At 34.4% G+C, this 19672-nt stretch overlaps 3 protein-coding genes across 6 annotated transcripts; 2 read left to right on the forward strand and 1 right to left on the reverse strand.

Annotated features, from left to right (window-relative positions):
* The first annotated feature begins 804 nt into the window (after positions 1 to 804).
* GATA26 (GATA transcription factor 26) lies at positions 805 to 6344 on the forward strand. Its single transcript, XM_021419633.2, has 8 exons — positions 805 to 1369; positions 2556 to 2918; positions 3485 to 3914; positions 4265 to 4337; positions 4596 to 4699; positions 4954 to 5140; positions 5247 to 5361; positions 5695 to 6344. Exons 1-8 carry the CDS (start codon positions 1330 to 1332, stop codon positions 5997 to 5999), a joined length of 1617 nt encoding a protein of 538 aa, XP_021275308.1. The 5' UTR covers positions 805 to 1329; the 3' UTR covers positions 6000 to 6344.
* Positions 6345 to 6607: 263 nt separating this feature from the next.
* On the reverse strand, positions 6608 to 9787 carry LOC110410063 (uncharacterized). 4 transcript variants are annotated; one of them, XM_021419651.2, is made up of 3 exons: positions 8172 to 9787; positions 7775 to 7982; positions 6608 to 6903 (listed from the first exon to the last, which is right to left on the reverse strand). In XM_021419651.2, the coding sequence occupies exon 1, from the start codon at positions 9637 to 9639 to the stop codon at positions 8341 to 8343; it is 1299 nt and encodes a 432-aa protein (XP_021275326.1). In that variant the 5' UTR covers positions 9640 to 9787; the 3' UTR covers positions 6608 to 6903; positions 7775 to 7982; positions 8172 to 8340. The 4 variants fall into 4 exon arrangements, with proteins under 4 accessions (XP_021275326.1, XP_021275320.1, XP_021275342.1 ...); XM_021419645.2 differs by having other exon boundaries at positions 7768 to 7982; XM_021419657.2 differs by having other exon boundaries at positions 6739 to 6793; positions 7768 to 7982.
* Positions 9788 to 14477: 4690 nt separating this feature from the next.
* Positions 14478 to 19439, forward strand: LOC110422080 (histone-lysine N-methyltransferase, H3 lysine-9 specific SUVH6). Its single transcript, XM_021435857.1, has 3 exons — positions 14478 to 14688; positions 15376 to 18345; positions 19113 to 19439. The coding sequence occupies exon 2, from the start codon at positions 15412 to 15414 to the stop codon at positions 18289 to 18291; it is 2880 nt and encodes a 959-aa protein (XP_021291532.1). The 5' UTR covers positions 14478 to 14688; positions 15376 to 15411; the 3' UTR covers positions 18292 to 18345; positions 19113 to 19439.
* The last annotated feature ends 233 nt before the right edge of the window (positions 19440 to 19672 follow it).

The raw sequence follows: 19672 nt of genomic DNA on the forward strand, positions 1-19672 counted from the left end.
ATTTCGTATCAATTGGCTGTGTCATAATCCTTTTGATCTAGTGGCTAGATTTCCCCTGGCTGCCTTTGTTTTCAAATTTATTTTATTTTTTCACGGAGTTTGTATTTGGACTTTTGCTTTATACAAAAGAGTCACAGCCCCTCCGCCACCCTTGAATCATCCCTTAGATCTAACTAAATCACAAAGCGAAAGCAAAATAAAATAGTAAAAATAATAATAATTTCATCGAGTGGGACCCAATTTGACGATGCCTTTAATTAAATCTGACGGTGTAGAAATGGGCTGTGACAGTGATCATCACGCGCGACGGTGGAGATTAGGTTCACACTCTTTTAAGAAAAGACCCACTAAAAAAAATTATATTATCGACATCATGTATCACATACACAAACAAGAATATAAATAAAAAAATAAATAAATTTAAATTATTACCCAAAAATATTTTTAAAAAAAAAGAAAAAAAGGAAAGAAGCCAAACGAACTCTCTTTGTTTCTTTCTCCTTTATTTTTTTATTTAACAATAATTTAGTTTGCAAAATTCTATTTCTTCTGGGAATTTTATCGACATAAAAGAAAGCTGAAAAGTCTGTAGTCAACAGAACAAATGCAGTAATATTCCCTAACCCCTCTTTGAATATATATTTTTTTTAATTTTTTAACTATACTTTTTTAATGTTTTGACATGAAATTGTGGGAAGAAGTTAATTAAAGAGGAATAGAAAAGAGAAATATAAAGAAAGCTGAACTATTTTTACTTGATATAAAATACAAAGGGAAGGGGTCATATATACACAAAACACAAAACACACTACCATCTCTCTTTCTTTCTCTTTCTTTTCTTTCTCTTTCTTCCCATTTCACCTTCCTCTTTTCACAGCCATTTATTAGATTCCTCTCAAATAGTCTCTACCTTTTGTTCTCTCCATTGGATTGTACAGATTCCAAGCTGAAATACCCATCTCTAAAATCTTCCATTTCTTCCTGATTTTTTTGGGTGGGCTTAATTTTTATTGCCTTTTTTAATTTATGTTTCTTGTACTGATAAACAAGACATAGGAACTCTTCTGGGTTGTATTTTGCTTTGTTCTGCAAACTAAAACTAGCTTTCTGGGTTGTTGCAGAAAAAGCCTTTAATACCCGGTTGAATATGTCATATAAAGCTTGAAGAAACCAATCAAATTTATACACAAAAAACTTTTCAGTTTTTAGTCAAAGTTTTTGTCAATAATAAATTTTTTCTGGTTTTTCTTTTTTTTTTTTCCTCTTTGGTCTTTTCAAAAATTTTCCTTTTTAATTTTATTTCTCTTCACTTGAGCAAAAGAGAAAGACATGGGCAAGCAAGGGCCTTGCTATCACTGTGGAGTTACAAGTGAGTTCTTGTTTCTCCAGTTAACTTTTTGAATATGAAGCTAAAGAAAAAGAAACAAAAGGAATTTTGAGTTCTTGGATATGTGTAAATGTTGAACCTTTTTCTATAAATCAGTATTTTTGTTGTATGATCTCATATGCTTGGATAAATAATTTTATCATTGGAATTTGGAAGGGGAATAACTGTGTGTTGAAAAGGAACAGATTACATGGACAAAGATAATAAATTTAGAATATATGCTGTTCTTTGTGTTATTCTGTTTGTATATGGATTTGGAACAACAGGTGTCCTTTTTCTCAATCCATGTAAAGCTTTGAACTTGAAGTTTGTTTTTGAATTCAATTGTTTCTTTCAACCTCATTCATTTTCTCAGTCTTATATCTCTTGGGGTTGGTCTTTGACTCTTGTTCAAAGTTCTAACATATCTCACAAAAGGGAAGTGAGGTTGAATTCTATTGGATAATGGGGAATTGCAGAGTCTATGTTGTTGAATTCTGGGCAGTTTCAGATTCAACATTAAATTGGTATTGCTTTCCCATTCCCATAGATGTTTATAACCTCGATATCTAGTCAAACCTCAGTCCTCTTTGATTCAATTGAAAGGGCTTTATTTTCTTGCAACGCCATTGTTTTTAACTCCTCCATTTGTACACTTGCCACTGAGTTTCTGCTCATTTTTCTCCTTTTGAATAAGCTCTTGTTTAAAATTCAATGCCAATGAACAAATACTCTCATGTTTGTTTGAAACGGTGTTTTGGTCTTTGTTGATAAGACTTGTCGACCTCCACTGGATTGGAATTCTATTGTGAACCACTTTTCAGGAACTGCACTTGAATTCGTTTTAAACCATGTTTTGTTCTTTTTCTGTTCTGGAGAACATTCTATTTTATTTTGAAGTTCATTGTTTTGCCTCTTAAGCCTTGAAACAGTTCAACCACATCAGTGTCATTTGCTCTCAAACTCTCTGAATGACTCCTGAGTGTTAAACTCATTGCAGCATTTTTCAAACATTTGAAGTGTTTATAATCTTAGAACTTAGTGTGTTTGTACCAATTACTGCAACTCAACTTATTTCAGCTTGTTTGATAAAAAAAACTTATTTTAGTGTACCATAAGTATATCAGAATGATGATATCTCTTTGTCCAAAATCAATGTATACTTACTAAGAACAATGTATTGTGATAGGCACTCCTCTTTGGCGCAATGGACCTCCTGAGAAGCCAGTATTGTGCAATGCATGCGGTTCACGGTGGAGGACTAAGGGGACACTTGCGAACTATACTCCACTTCATGCTCGGGTTGAACCTGATGATTATGAGGATCATAGGGCTTCCAGAGTGAAGAGCATATCTATAAATAAGAATAAAGAAATAAAACCGCTGAAAAGAAAGCCAAATCATGATACAGCAGTAGTTGCCCCCGATTACAACCAGGGTATCCGTAAGTTTGTGGATGAAGATACAAGTAATAGATCAAGTTCCGGATCAGCCATATCTAATTCTGAAAGCTGTGCTCAATTTGGCAGTGGAGATGCTAGTGACTTGACAGGTTGGACACAATGCCATCAGTGTTCCTCATTGCCCTTTTGACCGTACAAGAGTAAATTGCATTTTTTTTTTGTCACGAAAGAAAAGAGACCTAGTGGACCATATATTAAATTCAATGGAACATCTCAGTCCATCTTGCAAATTCATTGGAGATTCATGAGTTCGATCCTTGGTGTAATCCAAAATGATTCAGGGAAATGGTTGTATATCTGCCCCAAAATATGATCATTATTCTCTGATGCACACAGTTTCCTAATGTTTTTCCCAGTGAACAACTGAAGTGAAAAGGTTTTCATATCTTTGAGATCGCTATACTGAACTGTGGTTATAAGTGGAGAGTGGAGACAATGTGTTTGACAATGTTTTTCAGATTATACCTCTTGCTATTATATTGAATCTTCTCCTTCAGTGGTTCATCTTGATGGTTTAATCTGCATACTCAGATTTTATCTCCTTTGTCAACTTGATCTTGACTAATGCCAATGGCTTCATTCTAGCTGCATGTTTATACTTTTAAATGGTCTGAAATGCTGATTTTAACTTGTCTTCTTTTTTATATTTCTGTAGGGCCTGCTCAATCAAACGTGTGGGACTCAATGGTACCTTCTAAGAAAAGAACCTGTGTAAATCGTCCAAAGCCATCTCCTGTTGAGAAGCTTACAAAAGATTTATATACTATTTTACATGAACAGTCTTCATACTTCTCTGGATCTTCAGAGGAGGATTTGCTTCTTGAGAGTGAAACACCCATGGTTTCTGTTGAGATTGGACATGGAAGTGTTCTAATTAGACATCCAAGCTCAATAGCTCGTGAAGAGGAATCGGAAGCTAGCTCACTTTCAGTTGAAAACAAACAATATTCAATGAACGAGGCTTATTCACATTCTTCAAGCTTCCCTACATATAATGATAGTGAGGGCATCAAATTTTCAGGACATGGATTTGAGAAGGCTAAGAACCCTGCTGGACAAGGGATGCAGCACGAGCAAATCAAGAGGTAAAACTTTTCACTACAATATGAAACAAGCATAGGCGTGGACCATGTGGTTCATTAACTCTGATATTTTGAAATTTTACCATGCCCACTCAGAAGGGTTAAGATAAATATATTTGTGGGAGTAGAGAAGTTACACTTCCTACAACAATGTGAGGCATGGAATTTATCTCAAAAGCTCCAAGTAGGAATGTCTTTGGCACTGCAGGATTTGAGAAAGATGTTTGAGTATCGAGTGTCATTCTGAGTGCTGGGTCATAAGATAAGCTTATAGCTGCTGCGGAATGTGAGGAGAAATTGGAGATGGTGCTTTCATGTTGATTAATAATTTTTTTCCTTTTGAAATTTGGCAGGGACAAAGTTCAACATGAAAAATCATTAATCCTGGAAAGTCATAAGTCACCACTGTGTAACATAGATTTAAATGTAAGTCCTCTTCTTTCTTTCTTCTTTATTTGTTTTTCATAGGGGTAAATCTTTAGAACTCAATTCTAAATGTGCTATACTGTAAAAAAAATCTCAATCAAGCACTAGGAACCTGTAATTTGTAGGGACTCTGGATGTTTAACAAATCTTTCACATAGTTCCTCTGTCTTAAGCAAAATGTTGAGTTACCATGAACAATTCTCATCATTACATGTATGTTCACTCTCCATCATGTGGTTATATTTTTGTGTGGTGCAGGATATTCTCAACTTTGAGGAGTTTGTGAAGCACATAACAAATGAGGACCAGCAGCTGTTAGTGAAGTATCTACCTCCACTTGACATTGTCAAACTCCCTGACAGGTACCTTTTTAACTCTTTTATCAAGAAGGGAAAATAACATCTTTCTACTTCATGTTTTGTGTGAATGCATAGGCTGATAATAATCCTGCTTTTATTCAATAGTATCTGATGCCCGTATACTGGAAATTAGATAACAGAGGAAAGAAAAAGGGAAATGGTTTTGAAAACCTGTAATGGTCTTTATATATCTAAAGAGATGACCTATAGTTGGAAACATGACCTGGAATCACTCATTGTTATCCTTGCACCTGCAGCCTCAAGAGCATGTTTGATAGCCCTCAATTCAAAGAGAACTTATGTTACTTTCAGCAACTGCTTGAGGAAGGGGTCTTTAATATCTCCGTCCCAGGGGTGAAAGCTGAAGACTGTAAGACTTTGAAAAGACTTGCATTGTTCAATTTGACAAAATCCCACTGGGTGGAACGCCATAATGTACTTAAGGTTTGAATTGGTTTCTTAAACCAGGATACCTTAGCATGAACTTGTTGACAATTAACTTAGTTTGCCTAGTAGATATCTTAGTTTATTAGCACTTCTTTGGCTGCAGAAATGTAGAAGTGGTACTGGAGGATCTGCCATTGATAGAGGACCAAATGCCATTACATCAAATAATATGATAATTATGAAGAGATCACGTGACAGCCAAAGTCAAAATTTTCCAGGTTTGAAAATTTTCTCTGCTGATATTACTTTGTACGAAATAAATCATGTTAGACGATATTAAAGTTTAGATAGCTTCATTGAATTTTAAATTGAACATAACCCAACTCAGGTTCTATGACAAGAAAAAGTAATAAAACCAGAGTCAGAAAAATTATACAAATCAATCCATAAATAATGAAATTGGGTGGAAGCTAATAACATGAAGCCATATGTAGTAAGTTTCTCTGAAACTGAATAAATTTGACCTTTAAGTCTAGTGTTAATCATGCTATTGCTATTGTTACAAGTTACTCTGCCATTTAGCTCAAGAAAATATGTTTTTCATTTTTCAGAAGCAAGGACTTTAAAGAGCCCCAAAAGGGTGATCATGAAGACTACTTATGAAAACAAAGAACTCATAGACAATGATGGTTCTTGCTTTAGTCCGAGAAGCCTATTCGCTTTGCCTCCTGATGGTAGCTCTCTCGTCCTGGATTCTCTCCGCTTTGTTGACGAAAGTTCTGACCATGATTTGCTGCTGGATGTGCCATCCAACGGCTCATTCCCACAGGCAGAACTGCTGCATCCTACTTTAGGTTTTGGCCAACAGGCAAGCACTAGCAGTAGCTCAGCACACCCACATCTTGTCCATCCCTAGCAATGGTTGTTAATTACTATAACTATAAAGGTCTGCTCCTTCTGCAAGATCCCATGAGTGGGGTCGACATATTTTGCATGCCAAACACCGAAGTCTGTGAATGAGGTTTGATGGTTGCTGTTTTTTCCCCTTGACCTTTTAAAACTTGGAATGCTAAGGGATGAATTAGGTTGGGTGTTTTTGTATAGGTTGACAACAGATTGTATAATATAGCTCAAAAAATTCAGAAAGAGGTGGTATTTCCAGAGTTTTGTATGCAAATGTAGTTTTTGCATGGAAACATAATTTTATATACCCCTTGGTTAATTCCCCTTTGATCTTGCTGGGTGGGGAAAGAAAAATAGAATAAAAGGGATATGAAAATAGCTTTACTGCATGCTAAGGAATCACCATCTAGCCTTTATTGGTGCCTTTTGAATTATACTGGATATCTGCATATATCATTTGATTGTAGGGGCGTTGTTGATAAGATCTTTGTCCTTTCAAGCAATCACCCTAGGATAAGAAAGGTGGGGGAAAGGGTCCAAAGGGATAAAGGATTGTGTCTTTGAGGTGGTTGATTTAGAATGTGAATATGTGATGGAAAGCAGAATTTAAGTTGGCAAACCTCCGACTAGTTTGCGTTAAGACAATTGCGTTTGATGAGTAGCGTGCATGGCTGGTCGTTCTAGGAAATCAATAGAAACCCACACTTACAGTTGTTTGAACTGCCCCAACAAGTGCGCTTGAAGTTGACAACCCGGGTCATCCTTTCTTGAGGTTAACTCATGCTTCTTTGGGTCGGGGAAAAATCCCTGCGTTCAAAAGCAATGGGGGCCTTTTAAAGTATTGCACTGTTGCTCATAGGTGGTTGCATTGGTTATGCTCAAATGAGTCAAGGCAATACAAGACGTCCACGAAGCAACTGAAAATGCATGACATGAAACTGATTAGCTGAATGAGTAATTATCCAAGTGGTGTACGCAAGCTTGTTGAATCATACGTTAGCAATCTTTGATATTTCTAGCTAGGCAGAAAAATTACGTAAATAAGTTATGATAAGGAGAATTAAGAACGATGTCTAATCAATGATATTGACATCACAGTTAGTGCCCGATAATGGCCGTAGACTCTCAAAGTCATGTCACATTGCCAACAAGCCATCGCTAATAAGGTCTAAGTCTGAGACCAGGACCGTTTCCATCTGGCAGCACAGGATGTCAACTTCCTGTTTGTTTGGTTATAAAGATACTAAAGGCCTGAGTTTAAAACCCTACTCAATCTTGTTTCCCATCCTTGGAAAACAAGCTCAATTTTTCTTTGTTTATGACTTCAAAAACAAGTTAACAACGCACCCAAATCAGATCAAACCTGTGATCAGACCACCATTCCTTTCTTTGTGGAAGGTGGGAAGGGCATTCGACTAAAAGTATGGTTTGGAAATTTTTAAATCCTTTGACAATAGACATGAAATCAATAAAAGAAGAATGTGCGAGGCAAAAATCAGAAAGGGTAACTTATCCATCTCTGCACATACACCAGAAACTTTACTACTACTACATGTGCAATGGCCGACCATGGGGCTATTTTGTTGGCTAAGGGCAGCTGACATTTTGCTTTGCATATCCGGAATTACCTACTAAAGTGGGCATCTATTCTTTTAAAATGACATATGAGCTATAATGAAAAAAGAGCGATAGAGTGCAGCACACTATGCTTTGATGCAAATGTAAGTCCTTTAGTACTACACATCCCTTAATTGATGGGATAAAAGGAGAAAAAGAAGTACCTTTCACCTGTTTCCTTATTTGACAAATTTTAGCGCAAATCAGTTTTCATCTCGGGTACTGAATTTTGATCCACAACGCTTGACTTTAAACAACAAATAATTTCTAGATATTGCGTTAATGGTCCATTTCCATAGACCAACCAATGAAGGCATCAACACGTGTGGAGAAGCTCACCCACAGAGAGACAGGGGATGCACACATGCGCACACAGGAGCTACACAAAGAAAACAATCATAATCGAAGTTTTGCATAAAAAACTAAAAGATCTTTTTACACAAACAAAAGTATTTTCATGGTGTAACAGTCATTTGTATTTGTATACAAGCAAAGCCTCCATATAGAGCATAGACTTGAACTACAAAATCTACCCTACAGTTTTACAAGTTCACATATTCCAATTTACCTGCGTATGTAGCAGAAAAACAGCTTCATTCAATCTCCTTCTGGACCTTTTCCCTCCATCCATACCCAAGGGACAAAACGCGCCCAAAAGAAGACCCAATACTCTTTCAGTTTCAGCTATCTCTTCTCTTTAGATCTCCTCTCCTGCGGCCTACCACTTGGTCAAAAAACTATATCCCTTTTCTCTCTGCAACCTCCAAAAGACTAAGACATTCGAGACTCCTATCCTCCTCACAATCCTTTGCCAGTTCCATCAAAATATTCAAAAGCGTCATTTCTTCAAACTCCTCACTCAAACTCTCTGAATCCTCAACATCCTCACTAAATGTCTCCGAATCCGTATCAGCCTGGACCGGCTCCCTTTCATTATCTTCAACACTCTCATCAGCCCCCACTCTCCCATTAGCCCATGAGGGCAATGCCCTTTTTTTATCAGTTTTCTCCTTCATTTCACGCGAATTCGAATCATTCCCACCAGTGAATCTAAACTGATCGATATCCTCCACGCTCTTATTATTTCTCCCAGAATTTCCTTCACCATTCTCATTTTCGCTCCCCGCATTTCTTTTTTCAGGATGAAAGTCGATATCCTCAGTCGAAAATTCAAGCCTTGTCTCCCCATCGTTTCCTTCACCATCGTTTTTTTTACTATTCATAATTCTTTCTTCACCCTCAGTAACATCAGTCGGCAAATCAAGCCTTCTTTTCCTAACACTTCCTTCACCAACTTCATTAGATTCATAATTTTGCTGATTTTCACGCTCTAATTCTGAACTAGCTCTCGGAGACAGACTAACTGTCTTGAAGTTCCATTTCTCCAACGATTTCAAAATATCGTCTGTGTTTTCCCCCTTTGAAGTCCCCAATCGTACACTTGGCGATTCAAAATCCAAACTTTTCAACTTTTTCGATGGAGATTCAGTTGATAATTGTCCGGTTGGGGAAAATCCTCTTCTTGAAACCCTAATTTCTTCCGATTTCCTTCCAAACGCGCCGTCTGGTTTCGAATTAGCTTCAATTCGCTGTGTCGAATCCACTTCCACTTCCGAAAACCCTAGATCCGAATCCCTACCCAAATCAACGGCCCTCCTGCTGTCCGCACTATCAGCATCAACGACCACGGTTTCTCCGTCGTGATCAAGACCATCGCCGATCATTCGAACATCGTTGCAGTTATCGACAGAGGTGGAGATGGAGGTGGCCCTGGACTCGGGAGGCGTGTGGAAGATTTCCTGGTCTTCGGGAAGGGTATTTGTGTCATTTTCTGGTTCGTCTTGCTGTGATTCCGGAGGAGTCACCATTGTGATGCCGGCGGCAACGATCAGGATGTCGAGCGGATTTTGCCACTCCGAGTCGGAATCATCAGAATCCGACTGTCCAAAATAAGAACAGCGTCGTAAGCGGGACTCCTCAGAGGATGACACCTGGCAGAGCTCCGTTATCCAACCAAAAGGATCGTCTGGTTCCATCCGAGGTTCCTTTTTCTTTTTTCACAAACCGGCCTAAATATAACTTGAACAGAAGCTTGTATTTTAGATTCCTTTTATATAACCTTTTTTGTTTTTTCATTCTCCTCTTTTTTTTTTTAAGAATTTCTTCAATTTTTTATTTGTTGAAGAGATTTCCCGCCTTTTTTTTGGTGATGTGGAAAACTAACGGTCGGATGACGCCCCTCGTATTTTTTTGCTTCGGGAAATCAGGACCGTTGATATGGACGACCTCCTTTACTTTTCCAAGCATTTTTAAATATTTAAAGTGGATTAAAATTTAAAAATAATACTTAAGCTTATAGTAATTCCTAATTTTCCTCTAAAAATTTTGTTTTCTATTTGATTTCATTACAAATCTAATTACTAATTTGTCTATGAGTTGTTCTTCTAATTAAATAAAATCGAATCAAGTTATACACATCATTTATCTTTTGAATTTAGATTTTGACCCATTTACTGTATGAATAGAAAAATGATAATCTGGGAAAGCATTAAAAAAAAGAAATTATGTGATAAGAGTAAGTAGTATTTTTTTAAAGATAAAAGACATGTTTTATTAAAATTTAAGTTATTGTACTTTAAAATAATTTTAAATAAAATTTTATTTATTTATTATATTCAATCAAATATATATTTTTTTATTAAATAAATATTTATAATTATTATTAACTAACTATCATTAGAAAAAATATTGTTTATCATTTTATAACATAACAATGTTATTGTACTATATGAACATATCACGTTATTAACATATTAAGTTAATATTACGTTGATTAATGATATTTTAATTAACAATAGTTAGTAAATAATTTGTTATAAGAATCTATTTAGTTCAAAATAAAAATATAAGATTGATTTTGATTGAACGTAATAAAAAATAAATATTCAAATAATCTATGATTTTTGTAAATATTATATCAAAACAAAATGATATAAACACCTACAACTTATTATTATTACTATTTTATTTTAGCTTTTAAATAATTTCTTTAACTACATTTAATGTTACTTAGCTCATGATGCCAAATTCATTTAAATCTATTAAATACAAGATATATGTCTTCTTTTTTTTTTGAATCTAGAGATTTTGTTTGATATTAGTAATTTAAGAGAAATTTATAAATGTAATATTCGAGATTATTATATAAAATAATATTTTTAAAGGTAAATACATATCTATTTTTCAAAGTATCATATCGCCTTCTAATACCTAAATTATCTGAATCACCTTCGTTTATAAATCTTCGGAAAACTTGTAAATATTTGATTTCATGTTAGAACAAAGCCTTTGTCCAAACGGACCAAGCCTGACCCAACCTTGAAGAGCATGAGATGTTGAGCCGGGCTTGCAACTATACACGGCCTCAATAGCTTGAAAATTTAGTATTATTACTATTTATACAAATTTATTTAATAAAATAATATGTATAAATAAAATAAAATAAACAATGTATAATTAGAAAATAACTGAGCTGATTTATGCTTAAAATCTTAACGTAAAATTTTCATAAAAACAATACAATTTAACATATATTATCAGCAAATGATGTCTACTAAATGTATTTTGTCCATATATATTTAAACATATATTAAATATGCAAAACATAAATATTATGATAAAAATACGAATATAAAGTATATCTTAAGAAAAAAAATGAAGAATTATATTTAATTAGTTTATGGTAAGTAACAAAATTAGATTGAGGTATCCCTTAAATGATGGGTAAATTAAGTATAAACACATAAAACCATATAATTGGCACCAGAGATAAAGCCAGAATTTCAAGTTTGAGAGAATAAAAATAAAATATTTAATATTTGAGAGTGCGAAACTATAAAATTTTTAAAAATAAAGAATAAAATTACAACTACTTAAAACAAAATAAGAAAAAAATTATAAATTTTGAAACTTTTTGAAGAGGGACGAGAGGCCTTACTAGGCCCCCTCCCTCAGCCTTTGATTGGCACCGATATTTGTATAAAAATAGTGAGAGAGTAATTGCGAATGAGACATTTGTTATGTGGGTAAAATACAAAAAATCTCTCAATACACTTTTAAAGTATATTTTAACTTTTTTTTTTCAAAATGCATGTGGGTCCTTTTGATTTTTTTATTATTATTAGTCAACAGTTATTTACAAATATGAAAAGTCATAATTATTCTCAAACAATTCAAAAAATAAAAAATAACGAAGAATTTCGTCTAGGTGTCTATTGAATTTTAAAAATATTAAAAAATTAAAATTTTAAAAAAATAAACACAAGAGATAAACATGAAAAAGATAAGAATAAGTTCACATCCATCCTAATCTTAGATGAATTGAAAAAAATGTAGAAGAAATTAAGTTAGAGTGAATCAAAACTCATTAAACCAATTCAAGAAAAAATAAAACACATTGAGTATAAATATACCAAGCACCAGTGCCGCAAATGAGAAAAAAAAAAACCCTAACAAAAGTATTTAGCAGAATAGAATCGATTTAGTTTCTAAAAAAATATTCCAATTAAAGGAAAAAAAAGAAAAAGAATAATAGAATGAGATATATAATAATTTCAATAGGATGTCATTTTGCATTAGCTAAAAAAGAGATTTATGAGTTGGATCTAATCAATTTGGCTTGCCCTTCGTATCTGGGTTTGTAGAATCCATGTGGATAATCTTAACCCTTTAGTCTAGTTTTTGTTTTTTTGGTTTTTCAAGTCAATTATGCGAGTTTTCTTTTTATTTCTTTTTATATTGAAATTACTTTAATTGGTATTTTTCAACATTTTGATTAAAGTGTTTTCTTAATTTAATGATTTTTTATTTTTTTTATGATTATAATTTTTTATTTTTGTTTTTATTCTTATTTTTTGGGTCATTTAAAAATCAAGAATATTACATAAATTTATAGAGATTTTCTAATGATGAAATTTCAAGAACTTTAAAAAGAGGTCACTTTTTGAGAATTTTTTAGTGAAAGAATTTCAAAAATTATAAAAATAGAAAATGGATAAAGAAAATAAAATTAAATATTGAACTAGATTTTATTTAATAAAGTTTAAAAGACACATAATTAATTAAATATTAATCAAATAGATGTTATGAGTGTGCTAATACGTTATTCGTACGTAAATGAACTCTTGAATCTAATTTGCTTCGTCGACTAAAATCTATTCATGAAGAACCTAATTCAAAGTCTAAGATCTTTTTAAGAAAAATAAATTCACTCAGATGATCAATTACACGTAAATAAAAAAAATTGATGACAACTCGTCTTAAGTTGAACTGTTGAGTTATAAAACTCACACAAATATCATCATCTAATTTAATTAAATGATAATAAAAATATTTTTTATTCAACATTTATCAACTTAAAAATTTAAAGGTGTATGGAAATGGGTTTATATTTGAGTAAAACAATTTTGCTCAAAATTCCACAGATCCATTTGTATCCGAAATAGATATTTTGCCCCAAAAGACTATTTTTTGTTAAACACATAAATTTTATCATTAGTTAATTGTTAGTATTTCTATAAGTTTTGTGTTAGTTAATTGTTAGTGTTTCCATCAAGAGTAAAATACCATAATCCTTAAGTTTTGATTATAATTTCACATTGGTCTATTAGTATTTAAAATAGACAATCCATCTCAAGTGTGTACACGACATTAACAGGGAAATGTAAAATGTTTAAAATGCTTTTATTATTTGTCTACTATTTTCTATTCTTTTTCTTTCTCTCAAGAGGTTATCGATGCTTTTTCAAGCTAATCACTAGACCACCAGATTGCACCCTTCCAATGTGATTTTGTGCTCATCGACGTTGTGGGGATGCTAAATCTAGTGTTCTCGTGGTCAAATCTGGTAAGGAAGTGATAGATCCTGTATTGGATCTGGTTAGGGAGCATATAATTTGACGTTCTCGTGGTCAGATTTGGTTGAGAAACGTTCACTCGAAGCTTGTCATGTTGTTTGCCATCGTTGCTTTCTACGGTGGAGAAAATTTAATGAGAGAAGGAAAGAGGATGCTTGGGCAAAAAAGAAATTGTAAAAATTAAAAAATTATATTTTATGTAATGAGAATTTAAAAAATTAATGAAATATAAAATTATTTTAAAAAATTAATATGTTATCAAATTAATTAAAATATTAACAGTCGTGACTTATATGTTTAATAAAAATATTTTTTAAAAATAGATCGCTCATTTCAAATTCTAATAGATTCGTTTTTTTTTTATCTTTAAACTTATTAGAAGTTAAAACTCTTACAAAATCTTGATTACATTGTTGAAATGCTTTAGATTTGTTGTTGATTATTGGCACTTCAACTCATAAATGACTTGTGAAGAGAAACTATGAATTTGTGTTTGATTTTTACTAAGTGATTTAAAGTGAGGTCAAAAGGTGGACGAGAAAATGAAAGTTGAGTTGTTGAGTTGATTTTTTCAATTTATTTATGGGTTTAGAAATTATAAATTCATGTTTGATTTAAGTTTTGAATTTCAAAATTTGTTGTGAGAATTTGACATTTTTGAGTTATGAGATTTGAAGTTGTTTAATAAAATTTTTCAATTAGTTATTGACATATTATTTGTATTTATTTTTTTATTCAATGAATATTTTAAATATTTTATATTTACCATTAATACTGTTTATATTGTCAATTTCGAATAATAATGAGTTCGTGTAATTATTAGCAAAACTAAGAAAAAAGGTGTATTTTACCCCTTCATTTAAGCATCTGTCATTTGGCAAAACGACGCCGTTTCTACTGCGGCAGTCGAAGCAGCAAGTATTTCTTCATTCCGGCAATGATCTCGTGAAGGAGACAAATCAAAACGGTAAAACGCACACATTTCCTTCTCCACTACGAGCTAAAAATCCTCCATTTTACGATTCAGCTTCCTATCGAAAACTTTAGACGATCTTCACCGTTGATTTCATTCTAATGGCGCTCATTCTTCATCAGTAACCGTCCTTTTCTTTCCTCATTTCATTCCTCTTCCACCATCTCGTGCATGTTCTTCTTCTCGAAGATTTTCGGGTGAACTTTTTATTCTTGTTGAAATCTCGTCTGTTTAATTAGCTTTTGATCACTTCAAATCCATAATGGACGGTCTTAACATTTCTTTGATCACTTCTTTTTCCGCCTTTATTTTAGCAATTTCTGTTGCATGGTAACACGGCCATTTTTCTCTTTCCCCTCTTAATTTTGATCTATTCTTCCCGTTTTGATGGATATCGAGTTTGAGTTTCTAGTCCTGTTTGGTTTCCAAGAAAAGTTCAGCAAAAAATTAGATATATTTTAAATAAAACTTGATTATTGTCATTAGGTGCTTTAGAGTTTACGAGAAACTAGATATATGAATCGCATTATTTTTTTAATCCACTGATTCATTTTTCCTTCTTTTTTTGTTGCTTTTTGATTGAATAGGGAGTTTTATTTTTTCATCCATTTGAAATATGCTATTTGCTTTTCTTTTAATCCCCTCGTTTTCAATTGGCTTGTTCTTCAATATTGGGGCATAGTTTTAGGTTTTTTCATGGCTTGATTTGAATGTTGATATAGTCTTTTGCTGATGTTAGAAACTAAAGTCTCATGACCACGGGATTCGTTTTAATTGCTTTCTGTTTGTACTTTCATTCATGGTTAGAAATAGAGAATTAGGTTAATTTTTGTTTAATCTTTGAGCTAATTGCAGTCTAATAATATTTTATTTTGGTTTTTTAGGTTACTTTTTGTGCAACTTGCAATACATGAGTTGAAATGGGGGTTTCCGATAACATGCTGCATAAAGAGACATTAAAAGTGGCAAGTGGTAGTCATTCTGAGGGAAGGCTGGGAAGAGTGTCAACTGAAAATGGTCACTTTGCTTCTGCACCCAAGTATAAGCAGCGTAAAGTTTCTGCTGTTCGGGATTTTCCACCAGGGTGTGGAAGGTTGGCTGCACCAATCAATAGACCAAGTGAGCAAGCACAATGGCAGGTCCTTTCTGAAAAAGAAAACCCAGCATTGGTGTCTGATCGGGCAGACAAAATTGAGTGTGAAAGGAGGTTTAAAATTTCTGGTTTGCAGAAGGAGTTACCTCAGGAGAATGTTGCCACTTTTAAAGAAGAGGTGGTTCCACAAAGTGGTGTGAAATCCCATCGTGGTGAGAGCAGTTTGGAGAAGACTTCAGCAAGAAATTATCGTCCTCGTAGAGGAGTCACTGCTGTGAGAGACTTCCCTCCATTTTGTGGAAGAAATGCTCCACCTCTTAGTGAGGAGGAGCGCACGAAATGGCTTACCTCTTTAAAGAACAAATTCAATCTAGAGAAGTTTGTAAATGTGGAAAAGCCCTCAGAGGAGACTATATGTACTGATGTGAAACAAGTGATAGAGGATGTTCAGGATGTAAATGCTCTAGAAGGTAAAATAGGAGGTAGTGCTCCTATACTCTCTGCAGAAGAAATTCAATCTAAACCTGAAGAGCTGGCTTCTGAAAAAATGAGGAAGCAAGGTGCCTATGAAGCTTCATCCAGGAACGATATGGATGAGGACAAGGAAGATATGAGAGAAAAGAGCATCAAGTCTCCTTGCGAAACTTATCCAAATGAATTTAATAGCAAGTCCAAGCAAGTTAGTGAGACAAGTAATGGATATATTAGAGGTTTGGAGGAAAATCCAATGCGTGATATTGTAATTTATGCTGAGGACAAGAGTTTTGAGACAAAGCTTTCTGATTCACCTGCCTTTGAGGATCAATTGCTGGAGGAGGACTGTGGGAGTCAAGAAGTTTTATTGGATGGGTCAATTGTGCAAGGCCTCATGGCTTCATCAACTTGTCCACTGCCACAAGGGAAAGAGACCTGCAAACTTGACCTGGAGGGTGTTTCATTTAAAAGAAAAAGAAAGAACAATTTCATATTACTACCAAGGGCAAACCATGCTTTAGTAGCAAATAAGAATGAAGCAGAGAGCCCTGAAGAAACATGTATTAAGAAGAATTCTTCTCCCACAAGGCCTTACACAAATGATAATTTTGGTCTGAGATCATACAGTTATGATGTGAGTCTTCCTCCTTCTTGTCCAAGTAGTGTGGGTCATGATAATGATGCAATTAATACTCGGAACAAAGTGAGAGAGACATTACGCCTATTCCAAGCCATTTGTCGGAAGCTCTTACAGGAAGAAGAATCGAAGTTGAATGGAGAAGGAAAGACCTTTAAGAGGGTGGATATCCAAGCTGCAAAGATTCTCAAAGAGAAAGGGAAATACATTAACACAGGCAAACAGATCATTGGACCTGTACCAGGTGTTGAAGTTGGTGATGAGTTTCATTATTTTGTGGAGCTCAATATTGTTGGCCTTCATCGCCTAAGTCAGGGTGGTATAGATTATGTAAAGCAAGGCGATAGGACCATTGCTATTAGTGTTATAGCATCAGGGGGCTATGAGAATGACTTGGATAACTCAGATGGCTTGACTTACATGGGTCAGGGAGGAAATGTTATGCAGAAAGGTAAGCAACCAGAAGACCAGAAACTTGAAAGAGGAAACCTTGCTTTGGCAAATAGCATATTTGTTAGGAATCCAGTGAGGGTTATTCGCGGTGAGACAAGGTCTTCTGATTTCTTAGAAGGTAGAGGTAAAACATATGTTTATGATGGCCTTTATTTGGTGGAGAAGTATAAGCAAGAATCAGGACCACATGGTAAGCTGGTCTACAAATTTAAGCTGGTCAGAATTCCTGGTCAACCAGAGCTTGCTTGGAAAGTTGTAAAGAAATCTAATAAATCTAAAGTGCGGGAAGGGCTCTGTGCACACGATATCTCACAGAGGAAGGAGGTAATCCCCATTTGTGCTATAAACACCATAGATAGTGAGAAACCTCCACCATTTGTGTATGTAGCTCACATGATCTATCCTGACTGGTGCCACCCTATTCCTCTCAAAGGTTGTGATTGTATTGATGGATGTTCAGAATCTGGGAAATGTTCCTGTGCAATGAAGAATGGAGGAGAGATCCCATATAACCATAATGGGGCCATTGTTGAGGCAAAGCCCCTTGTCTATGAATGTGGTCCTTCTTGCAAATGTCCTGCTTCTTGCTATAATAGAGTGAGCCAGCGTGGCATAAAATTTCAGCTTGAAATCTTTAAAACAGAATCCAGAGGCTGGGGTGTTAGATCCCTAAATTCTATCCCTTCCGGAAGTTTCATCTGTGAGTATGCTGGCGAGCTCCTCGAAGATAGAGAAGCTGAAGAAAGAACAGGGAATGATGAGTATCTGTTTGATATTGGCAACAACTACAGTGAAAGTTCTCTGTGGGATGGTCTTTCAACCCTAATGCCTGATGCGCATTCAAGTGTTTGCCAAGTTGTGCAAGACAGTGGTTTTACCATCGATGCAGCACAGCATGGCAATATAGGAAGATTCATAAACCATAGTTGTTCACCTAATTTGTATGCACAAAATGTCCTTTATGATCATGATGACAGGAGAATCCCACATATAATGCTCTTTGCTGCTGAGAATATTCCTCCCTTGCAGGAGTTGACGTACCATTACAATTATATGATAGATCAGGTTCGTGATGAGAATGGTAACATAAAGAAGAAATTTTGCTATTGTGGTTCTTCAGAGTGCACTGGTAGGCTGTATTGAAGCATGACACTAAAATCTCTTTTGGATTCCTGAAGAAGCACTGACTTTTGCACTGTAAGTGCTTTTCCCCTCACATATCCTTAACCTTTATTAGGTATTAATGCACATAGACATAGTTATGTATATATAAATATGCAAAGGCTATGTATATGTGTATATGAATTTAATTTTGTTTTTGGTTTTCATTTGTTACACCTGATCTTTTTCTCTAAACACATATGTGCTTATGGATGCTCACATTGTATGTTTACAAACTGATCAATATATAAATCAAAGATGTTCAAATCCATGGCAAATCCTAGTTGCTTGTGGAATTACACTCATATGACTTGAGTGGATTCAAAACTTTAATATGCACAGACTATTTTTGCCTGTGTCAGTTGTGGATTTGGTTTGTGACAATTTAATGCACATTTCTACTCACTTTTGATCCCACATGTAAAGCTAATAATCTGGCAGTCATTTCTGCATATGATGCTGCTATAATATCTGTGCTCATTTTAGCAGTTGCTAATGAGATGGGGCAAATTCTTGTTGTGGGTTGTGCTATGGAAAGGGGAAGAGCACTAACTTTAGAGATTTTACCCCTCTAAAGTATCACGCCTAACATTATATTTGTCTCCTCTATGATGTGAAGTTTCTTCCCAATTCTAAATCATACACAAATATGTACATAGTGCATAAATATAAAAAATCATAATACTATAAATAGATGCTGTTGAAATTACCTATGCTTAATGCAGAAAGAAACAATATCCGGGATGCAAAAAATGGTGGTTTGTAATGAAGTTCTGCTAAGGTTGCTGCTTAAATTTTTGCAGGCATTACAATATCCAGATGCTGCACTATCGTATGCTTCATTCATGTAACTGTTCAAATTTCATGCTTGCCAAGACTAGCTGCCCGCCGCAGAATGTTTATGATGCCCTCCTTGTTTGCTTGTATCAGTGTATAGGAGACCTCTTTATGATTATATTCTTCACAGCTGTTCCTAGAACATAGTTTTCGGGCAAAAATGTACTTCTAAGACGCATGTGAGGAAGCTAATTGCAGAGTTAATGTTATGGACTTGCATGTGCGGTGTAATCATTTTGATAAACTACTCTACTTTAAAGGGAAAATCGAGAAAAATAGTCAAATATAGAAATTTCCCCACCATCTGGGATGTTATCTTTTTTGGTATATATGCGAGGGGATTTTGACCTTTGCATTGGAGGGCTAGTAACTATTAAGTTAACTTTGGAGTACAATATGTAATCAATCAAAATTCAAAATACTATTTGTAGAGGGTCTTTTTTTTGGTAAAGAGAGTACGTTTTGAATAAGCAAAACCAAATTTATTGGAGGTGACAAAAAGGAAGATTAGAGTAGTTTTTGAAAT

Source organism: Theobroma umbraticum, unplaced genomic scaffold (assembly GCF_002168275.2).
Source record: "Theobroma umbraticum cultivar Fairchild unplaced genomic scaffold, ASM216827v3 scaffold_30.0, whole genome shotgun sequence".
In the NCBI taxonomy this organism is placed as follows: Eukaryota; Viridiplantae; Streptophyta; class Magnoliopsida; order Malvales; family Malvaceae; genus Theobroma; species Theobroma umbraticum.